This window comes from Lemur catta, chromosome 5 (genome assembly GCF_020740605.2).
Source record: "Lemur catta isolate mLemCat1 chromosome 5, mLemCat1.pri, whole genome shotgun sequence".
Taxonomy (NCBI): domain Eukaryota; kingdom Metazoa; phylum Chordata; class Mammalia; order Primates; family Lemuridae; genus Lemur; species Lemur catta.
Window position 1 is genome coordinate 43467015 of NC_059132.1, and position 16251 is coordinate 43483265.

The 16251-nt window shown below is 44.5% G+C and overlaps 1 protein-coding gene across 2 annotated transcripts in view; it reads right to left on the minus strand.

Annotated features, from left to right (window-relative positions):
- The window catches only part of F13A1 (coagulation factor XIII A chain), a 155736-nt gene extending 142184 nt beyond the window's left edge, over positions 1-13552 (minus strand). Inside the window, exons 1-2 of one of the 2 annotated variants that reach the window (XM_045551634.1) lie at positions 13469-13552; positions 11467-11614 (exon numbers count right to left, since the gene is read on the minus strand). In XM_045551634.1, the coding sequence (XP_045407590.1) occupies positions 11467-11596 (130 nt within the window). In that variant the 5' untranslated portion in view covers positions 11597-11614; positions 13469-13552. Of the gene's footprint in view, positions 1-11466; positions 11617-13468 lie in introns of those variants that run through there. The other variant, XM_045551635.1, reaches the window with a different exon arrangement.
- Between the last annotated feature and the right edge of the window lie 2699 nt (positions 13553-16251).

Sequence of the window (16251 nt, forward strand, 5' to 3'; positions counted from 1 at the left end):
GTTCATTGTTCCATGCTCTTAAGATAATTTTAGAACCTATGTGTGCATTCAATATATTTAATAGTCTACCTACCTTTCTGTCCTCCAGGAATTTTATGCTATTTTATGTCACCACTCAAGATACGGATATAAATGTTGACTACACAACTGCCTAATAACTATAAGCTAAGTAAAGGCACAGTGGTAGATACTAAAAAGCGAACAGATAATTATGATACAGTGTAATAAATACTCTGATAAAGGAAGTATAGGGTATTGGGTGGGTGGTATCTAGAAGGATCCCCTAACCCAAACTGGGGGATTAAGGAAGTGTTCTATAGGAAGTGACATAGAAGCAGCAGTCAAAATGGGAGTAAGTTGTCCCTCTGGAAAGGCGGGTGGGGAAGAATGCTTCAGGCAGAGAGAGGAGGCTACCCAAAGACTTGAGGCCAAGGAGTGTGTGGTGACTTAGAAATTGAAAGATGATTGGGTAGCTGGAGTATAGCAGTGGGAGCCACAGAGGTGGAGTGGGGAGGAGCCTGCTCATGCAAGCCTTGCAGACCATATTAAGGAGTTTGGATTTTAATTGCACTGGGGATCCAGTGAAGAATCTGAAACAGCAAACTGACCTGATTAGATTTACATATATAAATGAATTTAAGCTGCTTTTGGTGACAGAGTGGAAAGGGGGCTGAGGAGAGCAGTGTTGGGGTCTGGGAGGCCAGTTAGGAGGCTGCTGCAGCTTCTGGGTGAGGGACGTCTGCCTGTAGGGGAGGAGTGAGCTGCTCCTCCAGCACTCCCAGGACTTGCCTCCTCTACTCCTCCCCTTCCTCCTCCATGATAATGTGCTCTGAAACAAGTATAATATTCTTTTACTCCCTTAGCTTCCCAAGCAGCTCTACCTACAGGGAAAAATAAAGCTGGGGAGGGACAAATACTCAAGTAATTTTTGGGTACTCAGTTCTCAATTCTAGTTCTCATAGCAAATGAAAACCTGGCTTTCCAATTTTATACCCCAGCCTAGTGAACCTGGTTAATGTCTAGTGAGTCTGGTTAAAGCCAGTCCATCTTTGCATAGTGCAGTGCTAGTTTTGTGGGATATTGATAGGTATTGGAAGAACAAGAACTCCGTGGTTAAACCAGTGTGGGAAATTCTGGCCTAACCAAAGTTGATCAGGACTTTTTACTGTAGCATTTATGGGAGAGACTTCAATATTTTGATGTGCACTATAAATCTACAGGTGCAATGGTTTCCAGGCTTATAAGACCATGAAAACTTTTCTTTTGGAGATCTGTGCTTTATAGAATATACTTTGGGAAATGCTTCACTAATTACTAATTACGCAAACTCCGAATTACTAATTATGCAAACTCTCTGAGCCTCAGCTTTCTTGTCTTCGATATGGGAATGCAGTACCTACCTCATAGAGTGCCTGGCACCTGGTAAATTCTTAATAAATATTTATTAAGGTAGAATAGCATAGTTGATAAGAACATGGACTCTGGAGTCAGACTGCCTGGGCCCAAATCTCAACTCTGTCACTTATTGTCTTTCTGACCTTGGACGAGTTACTTGGACCTTTTCCTGTGCCTCAGTTTTCTCATCTATAAAATGGCATTGGTGTGGGGATTAAATGAGAAAATGAATCAAGAGCTCTATCGTGCAGGGCCTGGCACATGGTCAATGACAGCAATACTTATCAGAACAGCACTGCACATTTGGACGGGCTCTTAGAGTCAAGGAATTAAGAAATCCAGTATCTGAGAAGGCATGGTGGAAGGCTGGAATCTGAGCAACTGGAGTCACCTTGGAAAAGAATGCCCCCGGGGAAGCTTTTAGAAGTGGCCTTGCAAACCTCCCAGGGAAACATGCCTTTTTACACACCCTGTCTTCTGAGCCAGAGAGGCTTGCGTTTCCTTTCCTGTATTTCTACAGGTAGATGGAATCCTTTTCTCCTCTCAATTCTCAGAATACATTTTTCTCTCACTTTTTTTTATTTCAAAGTGTTATGGGGTACAAATATTTTTGGTTGCGTGAATCACTTTTATAATGCTTAAGTCATGGTTATAAGCATGCCTGTCATCCAGATAGTGTTCATTGTACTCTTTAGGTAGGTTTTCGCCCACCCCATTCTCCCCCCTACTCCCTGCTTGATTTCCGTTAAGTTTTACTTCCTTCTATGCATGTGCTTATCAGTTAGTTTCAATTTAATAGTGAGTATATGTGGTGTCTATTTTTCCATTCTTTAGATACTTAACTTAGGATAATGGTCTCCAGTGCCATCCAAATTGTTGCAAAAGTTATTAAGTCATCCTTCTTTGTGGCTGAGTAGTATTCCATGGTACACATATACCACATTTTGTTGATCCACTCATGATTTGATGGGCACTTGGGTTGGTTGCACATCTTTGAAATTGTGAATTGTGCTGCAATAAACACTCAAGTGCAAGTGTCTTTTTGATACAATGACTTCTTTTTCTTTGGGTAAATACCAAGCAGTGGGATTGCTGGATCAAATGGTAGATCAATTTTTAATTCTTTGAGGTATCTCCATACTATTTTCCATAGAGATTTCACTAATTTGCAGTCCCACCAACGGTGTAGAAGCATTCCTTTCTCTCTGCATCCATGACAGTATCTATTATTGTTAGACTTTTTAATAAAAGCCATTCTAACAGGGGTAAGGTGATATTTCATTGTGTTTTGATTTGCATTTCCCTGATGATTAGTAATGTTGAGCATTTTGTCATATATTTGTTGGCCATTTGTCTATCTTCTTTTGAAAAGCTTCCGTTTGTGTCTTTTGCCCACTTTTTGATGGGGTTGTTTGATTTTTTTTCTTACTAATTTGCTTGAGTTGTTTCTAGATTCTGGTTATCAGCCCTTTATTGGATGTGTAGCTTGTGACTATTTTCCCCCATTCTGTAGGTTGTCTATTTTCTCTGTTGATTATTTACTTAGCTGTACAGAAGTCTTTTAATTTAATCAAGTCCCATTTATTTATTTTTGTTGTTGCTGTGATTGCCATTTGGGTCTTCTTCATAAATTCTTTGTTTAGGCTGATATCAAGAAGAGTTTTTTCAACATTTTCTTCTAGAATTCTTATGGTTTCATGCCTTACATTTAAGTCATTTATCCATCTTGAATTATTTTTTGTGTGTGGTAAGAGATAGGGGTCCTGTTTCATTCTTCTGCATGTGGCTAACCAATTTTCCCTGCACCATTTATTGAATAGGGCTTCTTTTCCCTAGTGCATATTTTTATCTCTTTGTCAAAGATCAGTTGGCTGTATGTGGATAGTTCTATACCTAAGTTTTCTGTTCTGTTCCATTATTCTATGTCTCTATTTTTGTGACAATACCACGCTGTTTTGGTTACTATAGCCTTGTAGTATAATTTGAAGTCTGGTAATGTGATGCTTACAGATTTGTTCCTTTTGCTTAAGTGTGCTTTGGTTGTTCAGACTATTTTCTGATTCCAAACAAAGTGTAGAATTATTTTTTCTAGATCTGTGAAATATGACATTGGTATTTTGATGGGGATTGCTCTGAATCTGTAAATCACTTTGGGTAGTGTGGACATTTTAACAATGTTGATTCTACAGATTATTCAGCATGATATGTTTTTCCATTTGTTTGTATCCTTTGCAATTTCTTTTCTCAGTGTTTCATAATTTTCCTTATAGAGATATTTCACCTCCTTGGTCAAGTATATTGCTAGGTATTTTATTTCCTTTGTAGCTATTGTGAATGGTATTGGTTCTTTGATTTGACTCTCAGCTTGACTGTTATTGGTGTATAGGAATATTACTGATTTGAGTTCATTGATTTTGTACCCCGAGACTCTGCTTAATATGTTTGGCAAATTCCTGGAATCACACAACTTCAATCAGGAAGAAATAGAACTCCTAAACAGACCAATAATGAGCAATGAGATTGAAGCAGAAATAAAAAATCTTCCAGCAACAAAAAGCCCTGGACTAAATGGATTCACAGATGAATTTTATCATACCTACAAAGAAGAGTTGGTACCCACACTGCAGAAATTATTCCATACATCAAGAAGGTAGGAATACTCCTCAACTCATTCTATGAGACCAGTATCACCTTGATACCAAAGCCAGGAAACAACACAACAAAACAACAAAACTATAAATCTATATCCCGTATGAATATAGAAGCAAAAATCCTCAATAAAATACTAGCAAACCAAATTCCACAATATATCAAAAAAATAATCCACCATGACCAAGTGGGCTTCATCCCAGGGATGCAAGGATGGTTCAACATGCATAAATCAATATGTGATTCACCACATAAACAGAAGCGAAAACAAAGATCATATGATCATCTTCATAGAGGCAGGAAAACCATTGGACAAAACTCTGCATCCTTTCATGATAAAAACCCTCAACAAACTAGGCATAGAAGGGAATATATCTCAAAATTATAAAAGTCATATATGACAAACCCACAGTCAACATCATAGTGAATGGGGAAAAGCTGAAAACATTTCCACTAAGAACTGGAAGAAGACAAGGATGCCCATTGTCACCACTTCTATTCAACATAGTGCTGGAAGTCCTAGCCAGAGTAATCAGAAGAGAAAGAAATTAAGGGTACCCAAATCAAGAAGGAGGAGATAAAACTATCACTTTTTGCTGACAGTATGATCTTATACCTAGCAAACCCCAAAGATTCCACCACGAGAATACACTTCTCTTTTTTTTAATATATATTATCATTAACCTCTTTGTATTTTCTTTTTATAGGTGGTTTTTTTAGCCATGAGATTATTTAGCCATGAGTCCCTTGAGGAGCAGACCATGTCTTAACAACCTTGTCATCACACCTGGGGCCTGTGGTCCCCAACCCCTGGGCTGAGGACCAGTACCAGTCCGTGACCTGTTAGGATCCACACTGCACAGCAGGAGGCGAGTGGCGGGTGAGCCATCAAAGTTTCAGCTGTATTTATAGCCACTCCCCATCTCTCACATCACCATGTAAGCTCTTCCTCTTGTAAGATAAGCGGCAGCATTAGATTCTCATAGGAGTACGACCCCTACTGTAAACCCTACCGTAAACCCTACTGTAAATTGAGCATTCAAGGGATCTAGGTTGTGGCTCCATATGAGAATCTACTGCCTGATGATCTGAGATGGAGCAGAGGCAGTGATGCTAGCACTGGGGAGTGGCTGCAAATACAGATTATCATTAGCAGAGAGGTTTGAGTGCACAATAAATATAATGTGCTCAAATCATCCTGAAACTATGCCTACCCTCAGTCCATGGAAACATTGTTTTCCATGAAATCAGTCCCTGGTACCAAAAAGGATGGGAACCACAGCCTGGGGCAATGTGCAAAAATGCCACAGCAAGCATGCCACCATCGATGTGAGCAAAACATTTACCTGAAAATTTGGAGTTGATTATTCATTTTAAAATGGATTATTCCATTTTCCATAGGATTAACCATAGATGTCTTTTAAATGTCATTTATCAGACCCTTCTTTCTGAAAATGTGCCAGTTTCAGACCATATATATTGTTGAAGGTGGTGAAGTAAAGATTTATAATGCAAGGCCTCCAGATCAGCAGTTTTGTTTCATATTGTAATAAAAATGCTGTGTCTTCATAGCTGCCCGTACTACTTACAAGACAGGGTAAGCAAAAAGTGTGCTAATAAATGTCTTTGAGTATATAAAACTTAAGCCAAAAGAAAACAAAACAAAACTACCTCATGGGTATACAGTTTTTTTCATAGTGAACACAAACAAATATAACTATGTCTACATCTATAAATAGTTTACTTTAAAATAATGTAGTCTATATTATTCTCATACTTTTGACAACATTTAATTCTAAGTATGAAGTTTTTAAAAATGTTATTTTGTCTAAGTTATCCTGTCATTTGCTTTTGTAATATCACTTTAACAAGTCAATGTCTTCAGGAAGAAAGAAAAAAATATCACAGTGGTACACTAAGTGAGAAAAGTTAAGGCAGTGATAAGTAAAATTTCCTTGTATAATCTCTTAAAAATCCATCTGAAAATAATTTAAAATAAGAAGGCATTTCATTAAAAATAAAACTTGTCTAAGATGTAGAAGATTAAAATCTACACTGAGAGGTCAGGAGTTTGAAGAAATAATGTTCTAGACTGTAGTTGAATGAATGTATGAGACATCTGGAAGCTTAAAAGGTGAGTGGTTTATTCCTTAGAAAAAGAAGGAAATGATGGCCATGTTGCTCTTTCCCCATGTAGTCTCCTAGTGGGTCAATGGATTTACTGGGCATTGACCCAAGTATTAGGAAAGGAAAAGAGGTCCCCAATACCACTGATTAGACAACACTTATTTCCGTTGCTCATGGACAGTCACCCAAAGATCAAGGCAAGTATTTGGTTCTTATAATATCTGATAGTAGCAAGGACTCTGAAGATAGTTGTCACAAAATATGAGCATAGATATAAAAATATCGTAGTTCATTCTATCATCCATTTTGCCTCAGAGTGCCTCTTCCCATGTAGGGTACTCAGCAAACATTGACTAAGTTGGCATATTGATTTTTCCTTTGTTTATTGGCTTAACAAGACATAGTTTAGACTGAAAAAGCCTTCTTATCATCCAGGCTCCATTTGCCACAAACAGGAAATGAATTTGCTTCTCCCTGTCCAAGCCCAGGTCCTGGCAAGATGGAGCAGCTCCTTGCTAAGCCCTGTCCTTTTGAAGAGATCCTGTAGCTGGGACTTGACAGCTCGCTCTTGCAGTGTCACAGCTTTCAAAATGTCTGCCTAACACAATTTAGCCTAATTCTAAAAACACTAGGAAATGGACTGTTGAAGATAAAAAACGTCTCTCCTTGGGAGCAGCTGCCTCCCTGTCCTCCTACTCTTTCCCTAATATGAAAAAAAGTGGATTATTTTCTCCCTAGGTTTTAAAAATATTCTTCAGAGAATGATTATACCTGTCACAGATGGAATCTTGAAATAAGGTAAATATTTAGGTTCATATTCTAGGAATTCCCCGGTGAACTTAGTTCTCCATGAAATTTTGGTAATATTACTAAACTATAGGTGTAAATGCTATCCACAAGGAACTAAGTCTGTTTATTGTGAAAAGAAAACAGAAAAAAGAGATCTTTCTTACACTTCTTTTGGATGCCCAGAATTTTTAAGTCTCATTAATTAGAATGATTAGAAACATTTTCTTAAGGGGCTTATCTTTAAAAATGTTACTATTATGATGTCCTTTACCCTACTATGTTGAAGAAATGCTCAGCTCCTTGGAGGAAGCTGGAACAAGAAAAATGAGACCCCCGCCTTCTCCAGGGGTTCAAATCCCTCTACTCTACTCTTCTTTAACCTGGGGTATCAAGACAGCTTCTAAATGTATCTCCTTCTCTCCATGTTTCCTTACTACTTTATAAACCATGATTCTGATTAAGTAATTCTGCTACTTGGAATCCATTGCAAGGCCTCTGTTATCCGCAGGATGAAAAGTCAGGTCTTCGAGGCCTGCTGTGGTGTGACCCTGCCATCTTTTCCCAGGCTCATCTGCTGTTTTTCTCCTTGTCAAGCCTCACTTGACATATGCTGTTCCCTCTATTGCAAATGACCTTCTATGTGCTCATCTGTCAAGAACACATGAAGTCTTCCTCACCCTCTTCCCCACTCCACCCCACACCAGACATTCCTTTTGGTTATTTCACTGTAACTTATTAATACATAAATATCAGTCACAGTATTTATTACATTGAATTGCAGTTACCTTTCATTTGTTTATTTTGTCTTCTAGACTGAGAGTTGCTTGAGGCCAGGGACTGACTTACTCATCTTTGTGTTCCCAGAGAGAGCCTGGAGCAGCTCCTGACACATGTGACAACCAGTATGTGTTTTTCCATGAAGTGAATGAAAGGATGAACTTGTGCTACACAACATTATTTCTTAATCATACACTGAATTCCTCTCTTATTCTCTTAATAACCTTGAAACCAGAGAGGTTTAATTTGCACAAAGGAGAGGTTGGTCATTAACTGGTTAATTGGTTGATTTAGTTCTAACAAGGAGTGGTGGGAGGGAGGGGATTCTCAGAAAAGCATAAGACCCTACTGGCCTGAAAACTACTAGATCCCACCTACATTTGATTTTTTATGGAACCAGGCCTGCTTTCCAGTCTGAATTCAATACATTAGACCTGTCAAATAAGTATTCCAATTGCTGCTACAAATGACCACCTATTGTTAATAATGTAGAGTGAAACCAGCCGAAGAATATCGGGTTATCTTCTGGAACATTCCATTTGCTACACACAACCCTTCAGATCAGGAAGGCTAGAGAGAGATTTTTCAGAAACACCAACTGAGCATGAAGAATAATCTACTAGAAATTGATGCAAATCCAGATCTGAGGAGATTGTCATGATACTTTTCCTGGCTACAACTGAGTTCAAAAGGGGACATGAAGATGCCTAAAACCGTGTGACAATGTTGACCACCACCACTAACTGGCTGGTCTCACCTCTGGGATTCCAGTGTGACCTCAACTATTTCAATTCTTCTTAAATACCATGGTGTGTATGGGAGGAAACTTACATGAGTTTATACATTTTGAAATAGAGATTTTACCAAAATAATTCTTAACAAAATTTTCACCAAAGCCATAACTTAAAGGTATTGCACATACTCAGTATACTTGTATAATATAATTACATCCATCGTACACAGTGATGGGCTGGACTCACTGCTACAAAACTATTCAAAATGAAAAACCCGGCATTTTCCTCTTCTTGTGTCTCTGTGCTTCTCAGTCAGTTTCACAAGGGCAGCTGGCTAAAGGAAAGAGCCCCAGTGAAGAAAAATGGAGAGAGTTTGACTGAGGGCCTGTGTTCCTGAAGCCAGCCACCCTCAGAAGTGATCAGAGACTTAAGTCCTCTGAGAGGCCACTAGTGGCCACTGGATGAACTGTAAGAAGATGGCATTTTACAGGTGAGTGACTATGCCTTCCTAGATTTAGTCCCTTAGCAGGTGACTTGGGGAAAACTTGACATAGTGCCAGAAAACCTGTTTTTAGAATAATTAAACAGAAATCTGAAATGCAGAGGGTAACCAGGAGACAGACCTCCTTGTTTGTGTGCTGGTATTTTTTCCTGTCCCACTCATCGGGGACTTCCTGTCATAATTCCTGGGTTCAGAGACCCTAACCCCACAGCATGTGGCACTTAGCCCATCTGCACAAAAAAGCATTAAATGCATGCATATTTACAAAATCTGGAACTTGGTATTAATAATAAAATAACAATGACGCTGGAGCTTATGAGGCATTCAATTCGCAAGTGACTGTGTCCGCACATTCATTCTACAAACGGCCACTGGACACTCACTCACACTCCCATGCCAGGGTGTCTAGTGAATATTCAGAGTGTCACTTGGGTTGTGGACACATATGACTGCCAGGTAAGCAATGACTGATTTTTCAAAATAATTCAGTGAAGCTACTCCTCCCTTCTGCCCCCAAAAACAAATAAACAGAAACAGTAATCTCAGATTTATTCTTAACTGATCTACCGGCTCAAGTTCTCTGGCAGTTTTGATGTGCTATTGGCAACATTTTGTCCAGATTTCATATTTGCAGGGGCTACAGGCTGCACACATTCCCCGCAGAAGTGAGTGTTCACTGGAGAGCTTTCCTGACCTTGCTGGGGCATGGTAAGTCGCACATTCCGAACCAATGAACACTTGCTGGTTGTGTGCTGTGGGTCAGCTACTGTCACAGACACTGTTCCTTAGACCCTCATGACAACCTGGGAAGTCAGTCTTGCTTCCATTTTGCTTATGGGGAAACTGAGGATGGGGGTTCCCTGGGTCCCAGAGTGAGCAAGAAGAGGCAGATGAGGGAAAGGACGCTGGACCTCTGCCTCCTGGCCCAGGGCACTCTTTGCTTCGTGGAGACCTGCACTTCCCCTCCCCAACCCGGGGGAGCTCTGCCTGCTCTTCCTGCCCACTTTTCCCAGTCCCTGGAGACCCCCTTCCAGGGGCCCAGAGTTCTTTCTGTCAGAGGAGAATTTTGCTAGAAGACTGAATACAGCAAGGTGACCTGCTTGACAGTTTGATGTCTGCAGGCTTTCCAATTTTATTTTCATTATTACAAAAAAAAAAATAAAAGAGAGGGAAGGCTGAGCAGGAAAGAGTGAATATCAACTACTTGCCTTGGGCCTCTGTTTCCTAACCTGTAGCTTGGGGGTGGAGGTTGGGTGGTTAGCAAGTCTTCCCCAACTCCATTCTGCGGCTGTCCTGGTGGGATGTCAGAGTGAGGCTCCCGCTGGGAAAGAGTGTTCAAAACTAGTGGTCTGCTTTGGCCCCTCAAACTCTAGGGCTTGACTGAGGATGGCTTTCTGTACTGTGAGCCCCTCCCCAAACCTGGACGGTACCTGATGGATGGTACTGGATACCTCTCTGTTTCTGCAGTTTGATAGCAATTGTAGAGATGTGATAGTGACACTATCAAACCTGCCTGCAACATCTGGGCCAGGCTCTGACTTGCTGATTTGGTGGCAACCAGCACTGCCCTTCCCTTTGCTACCAGGAGGGCTGCGTCAATCTGGGGCTTTCAAGAGCTGCTCTTCTTCCAACGAGGCAAGTCAGCCACCCAGCTCCAGAATGATCGTGCCCACCTGCCCCCGCAAATGGGTGTCTGGCCCCGTTAAAACCCAGTACAGAGCACCCTCAGGAGCAAAACAGAATTTTGGTGCATGAACGTTATTGACAAAAAGGGCTCCCTACTAGCTGCCATTCAGGGAAATGAGTCCGAATGTCCCTGCTGTGTCCCAAGGGACTGGCGTCTGTATCACCAAGCCAGCGCTGGCACCTGGGCCTTGTCACAGCTGACAGGGCTGAGAGGAGGTCAGCTGCTGGCTGCTGCACCCAGAGCAGGTTTCTTGGGATGAGGCAGAGGCGAGAGGCAGGGAAGCAGCTTGCTTTGCCAGCTCACCAGCTTCCCTGGAGAGAAATAGAGGCTTCCATCTCTGCTACTGTCAGAGTCTGGCACCTCTCCCCGCTCTGAGATTCACAGCAATGGATGGAGGAGGGAGGAGGGAGAAGGAAGGAGGTGCAAGCCAGACAATCAAAACAGCCACAATATTTTGGAAGTGGAATCTTCCAGCCAGAGAAAATTCTTAAAAGCATTGAACAGTAAGGCTGGAAGAGGCCCCAACTAATCCAGCACCCTGGTTTTGTAGAGGAAACAGTTGAGAGACAGAAAGACAAAGTGACTTCCCTGAGGTTACAAGGTCAGTAAATGGCAGAACTGGGACAAGGATCTGGGTCTCTGGTGCTTTCCCACTTAAAAGGGGTTTTTTGAGTCCTTTCTTTATAAAAACTAGAGACGTGCCAGGGGGCCTCCTTTTGTGGGAGCTCCTGTGGAGACAGAGGATGCTCTCCCGCAGGGAAGAGAGGCCAGGGCCATAGTGCCTGGCGCTGGAGGTGAGCTCCTACCTTGCAGATTGACGCCCCGGGGCACCAGGCCCTGCAGCTCCACCGTGGGGAGGTCATCTTCCTCAGCGTTGGAGGTGTTGGGTGGCACCGCTCTCCTGCCTCCAAAGGCGGGCGTGGAGGTCTCCGACATCCTCAGCTTTATAAAATCCTTGGGGAAAAAATAAAAAGACAGTAGAAAAGGCATGTGAAGTGAAGTACATTTGAGACCACGATTCCAAAATAGAGAAACAGACATATCCGTGTGTGGTAGCACTCGAGCAGCACATTTTGAGTTTCACATAAATAACAACTGAGAAGTGGAAGCAAAGATTGGTCTAATGGGGGAATGCAGTTCCCGGAGGAGCTCGAGGAGATTTCATCTGGGTCAAAACATATGGAAAGCAGGGGCTGATTTGAAGAAATGGAAAATTTAAAAGATTTTGGAGAGCAGATTCCCCCAGCCCTGTACCTCTGAAGGCAACATCATTGTAAGAAACGTTGACTGGCGTACGCATGCACTGTGTCTGTGCTCATTTCATAGAGATTTATGAGATTATAAGTCACTGTTAGAATAAACTCATACAACATGTCCAGATCAGTGTTGTTCTCTAAAGCGTTCACATCTGCAATTTAATTCAAACAGTATTTACGGAAGGCCCACGATGTGCCAAGCTGTGATCCAGGTACTTGGGATACATCGGAGAACAAAACAGGATTTCTGCTCTGAGAGCATACAGTCTGGTGGGGTGAGGAAAGAGCTCCCCAAGATTCATGAACAAAGCCAGCTGGGGGTGAGGAGGTGGGAACTGCTTTGGAAACAACCACATGGAGGAGGGTAAGGAGATGGAGCAGCTTGGGCAGCTGGGAGGAGGCCCGCTGCAACTGCAAGCAAGGCTATCAGCGGACGTGCAAGTGGGAAGAGGTGCCCCACCGCCCTCGCTCCCAGTCTGCTCTCCCTGCTCCAGGTTCATGCGGGCGCGGAGCCAACTCACACACCACATGCCTGTCCGCCCCAGCAAGCACTTGTTGACCACTGACCGAATGAAGGGGGACTTTGTTTCTGGACCAAATGAAGTTTTCCCCCTTCATCACCTGGATTACCCAGTCATGACTCCTGGCAGCTTGGCTGTTTTCAAAAACCAGGCACACCCTCCAAAGATGAAGAGTCACTATTATAGAGGCCACCAGAGTAGAAACTGTTCCAGAAACATGTGCAGTAATGGCAACACACTGGGGGACAAGAGAACTGCTTCCGCGGGCATTTGGTCTTGGAAGGAGACAGGAGTGTTTGTAAGGCTGAGGTCTGAATAGATATCCATAAATATCTATAAGCACATTTACAGACATTCACCAGTGACCTGAGGGGAAGAGGAGGGGAGGAGAGAGAAAAACGTTAATGATGGAAGAAAGGCAGGAAAAAGCAGTCCCCTGGTGAGAAGTAGTAATGGGAAGGGTGGGTGGTGGGGTCGCTAGGGGAGTGTGGGTTGTGAAGAGAACCGTCCAGAAGAGCGCAGCACCCTGTTGGGAGAGCGAGCTGCTGAAGGGGAGGACTGGGGGCCCCAGGTGCTAGCCAGGTCCCAGCCCCTGCAGGCCTGGCTGGGTGGGCGCAGGTGGGCAGGAGCACCCCTTTCTGGGGGTCTCCGGGAGGGCAGGGGGCTCAAGTTCAGCTCTGCTTTGGGATGAGGGGAGGCGATGCACAGACATAGGGAGCTAAGTCCTGTCCCTTGTCCTCTGAGGAAAGGGGGCCTGTCCTGGGGGGAGCTCTCCCAACTCCCCCATTCCCATTTGGTGGCCTTTTTAGCAAGCAGCGCCCTCGGGAGACCTTCGAGGAGCGTCCGAGAGAGAAGCCCCACTTCTGAGTGGGACTGGGTAGATGCGGAGTTGGGGTCCAAGCGCGGGAATTGGGCAGGCGGGGCTCCGACTGGCGTCCCGGGACCCCAGCGCAGCGGCCTGAGGACTGGGGCCACCGCGGCGGCGCGGGTGCGGCAGCAGGCTCTGCGGCGAGCAGGGTGGGGCGGCTTACCTGGTGCGCGCCCTGCGGCCCCGGCCAGGCTCCTCTGTGGCTCGGCTACTTCCTCACAGGCAGGCAGGAAACAGGACAAGTAACTTGGCTCTTAAATAACTTCCTAAGAGCCCTCACCCTCCTCCCCCCTCCCACGGGGTTTTCTCCTCCCCCTCTTGACAGCTGGAGGGAGCAGAGGAGCTTTGAGGACTTTCCATTTACTTCTGCCATCCTAGTCTGTTATCGTGGCATGTGCCCCTTCTCCCCCGTCCCCCTCTTCCTCCCAGTTTCCCATTCCTGCTTCTCCCCCATGCCCACCCCCAGTTCTGCCTCCCCCCTTCTCTCTTGGATGCTGGGAGCCCCAGTGCCAGGCGGTCCCCACCCCTGACCCCTGTCAGAAGGCTGGGAGGGTCCCCTCACAAAGGAACGCTTGTGCCACCCAGGTTGGCTGGTGGCACTTGGTAGAAGGGAGGTGTGCCCTCCCGCAGAGAGGTCACACAGACAGTTGAGACCATGCATCAAGCAGGAGGAACGTGTCCCTCCTGAGCAAACAAGGCTGAGGGCAGGGGCTGCATTCCTGAATCACCGCAGGCAGCTGTGGCCACAGCCTAACCAGAGACTTCCTGCAGGCGCCTGGCCCCAGGGAAGATGAGCAAACGCCTTTAAGGGTGCCACACAAACTAGAAATGACACTTTGTTTTTTTCCCTAAAAACCATTTTGGTGTATCTTCAAAAATTAGAGAGAAAGGAAAGAAAATTCCCCTCCTAAAATTTTCCATATATTTTGCTGAGCCTTTGTCTCTCTAAATACTCCTATTTTCAATCATAACTATTTCTAACCTTCTTTATTGTATTCAAATTTATGACCCTGACACTTGATCTCCTAATGTCATAGGGATAAAAGAAAAAAAAAAGATACCATTGGTTAGGAATTCTCTCAGTTTTCTGCTGTCAAATTTATGAATTTTCCTGTGACTTTGTCTATCTTTTCCCTCTTTCTTCCTGTTTCTAAAATGGGAAAGGTCCCTCCTCCTGCTGTTTCTCCAAACCAAGTGCTCTGTGTCCCCTGCACCCTGTTCCATGTTGCCTTCTGCTCCAAGGCTTTGCTGCCCCTCTGGTCGGCTCTTCCTCGGGCGTCTCAGAACCAGTCCTACGATCCAGTTCTTCACAGAACAAGACTCCGTGTGGGTGCACAGAGCGGCCGGTTCTGGCAGTGACGGTGGAGACACACTGTTGGGAGCCGGCTGAGCCAGGGCCCCCTCAGTGGACTGGCTTAAGGCACCTCCCAGGCCTGGGAGCGCGGCTGGGATGCAAGTTTAGAAACTGAATCAGTGCGTAGACTTCATGATATGGATTGGGCAATACAGCAGGAAGGACGAGAGCGCTGCAAAGCAGGGGGCTCATTCCAGGTGCGCTGGATACCTGGGTACGGGGCCCACAGCAGAAAGACCTGCTACAGGTTCAATCCACAATTAGTGGGGTGTCTCCTCATGGTCAGTATTGGCACACAAGCAGGGTGTGACTGAATGACAGGTGGAAGCCCCAGTCACCACAGATGGAAGGGGCTGGGAGAAGGGTTGTCTAAGTCCGTCCCCCTTTTGGGGAATGAGGGGCAAACTCAGGAACCAGATCTCAAGTCAGGATGCTCCACATATATTAGCTGTTTTATAAGGATTTATTGAGTGAATGAATCCCAAACGGCGTGGGCTCACTACTGAGAAAACCCCACGTGCAGATTGCTGTGAGTACAAATGCGAGCTGGCGCCTTTGCAGGGGCATCGAGGTGTGGGCCAGAAACGCGCGAGTCTCAGGCCAGGAGTGTGATCTCACAGAACTGGTGGAGGCAGGAGCTGGAAAAGCAGACTGGGTCTCGGGGGAGCAGATGGGACGAGTGTGGAGGCTCCTGACGGTGGCTGTGACCACCACTGTGTGGCCGTGGCCTATCTTTGTGGGTCTACACCTGTGCACAGCAAAGGTGTGTGTCTGTCACAGACACGGAGTCCAGCCCCGGGACAGGCAAAACTGACCCCAGGAAGGAAGCAGCTTTGTTTTCTGAAAACTGACCCAGTTATGAAGCACACATTGAAAAAAACAAGAAGGGCTAAGGTAACATCCTGTTTTATACCAATTTTAAAAACATAAAAATCCCAGAAAGGCCTTTCTGCCCACCCTGATTCATATGGTGGGATTTTAATAAAGATGCTAAGAGAGCTTAAAAGCTTTAAGTCAATACTGCGATCATACCACTTTCTCCTATGTACAATAGGATTCTTGTCCGTGAAGTAAAAAGGACAACAGGTCATTAAATACTCCCAAAAAGCCCCTCAGGTTCTGTTGATTCACTAGAACTCACCAGACCCAGCCATCCTCATGGCTGTGATCATATATAAATGCACGTACATTACATATAATATAAAATAAATTACAGTGCAAATATACAAATCAAAATCAGCAAAGGGAAAAGGCCCTTGGGCAAAGTCCAGAGGAAGCCAGGCAGAAGCTTGCAAGGGTGGTCTCTGGGTCAAGTCACAGGGGATGTGCTCAGATCCCCAGTCATGAGCTGTGGCAACACATGTGTAATGTTGTCTGCCAGGGATGTTTGCTAGGGGCTCAGTGCCCAGGGATTGGGGGCGAGGCTGGTCACATAGACACCCTCTGCCTACCTTGTACCCAAATTCCAGACTCCCTGAAGGAAAGCAGGTGTTCAGCGTGAACCACAGTTTCCTACCGTTTAAGCAGGTGAACTACACTTGTCAATTAGGGACCAGTGGGAAGACCCCTGCAATCCAAGTTCCCAGAAGCCA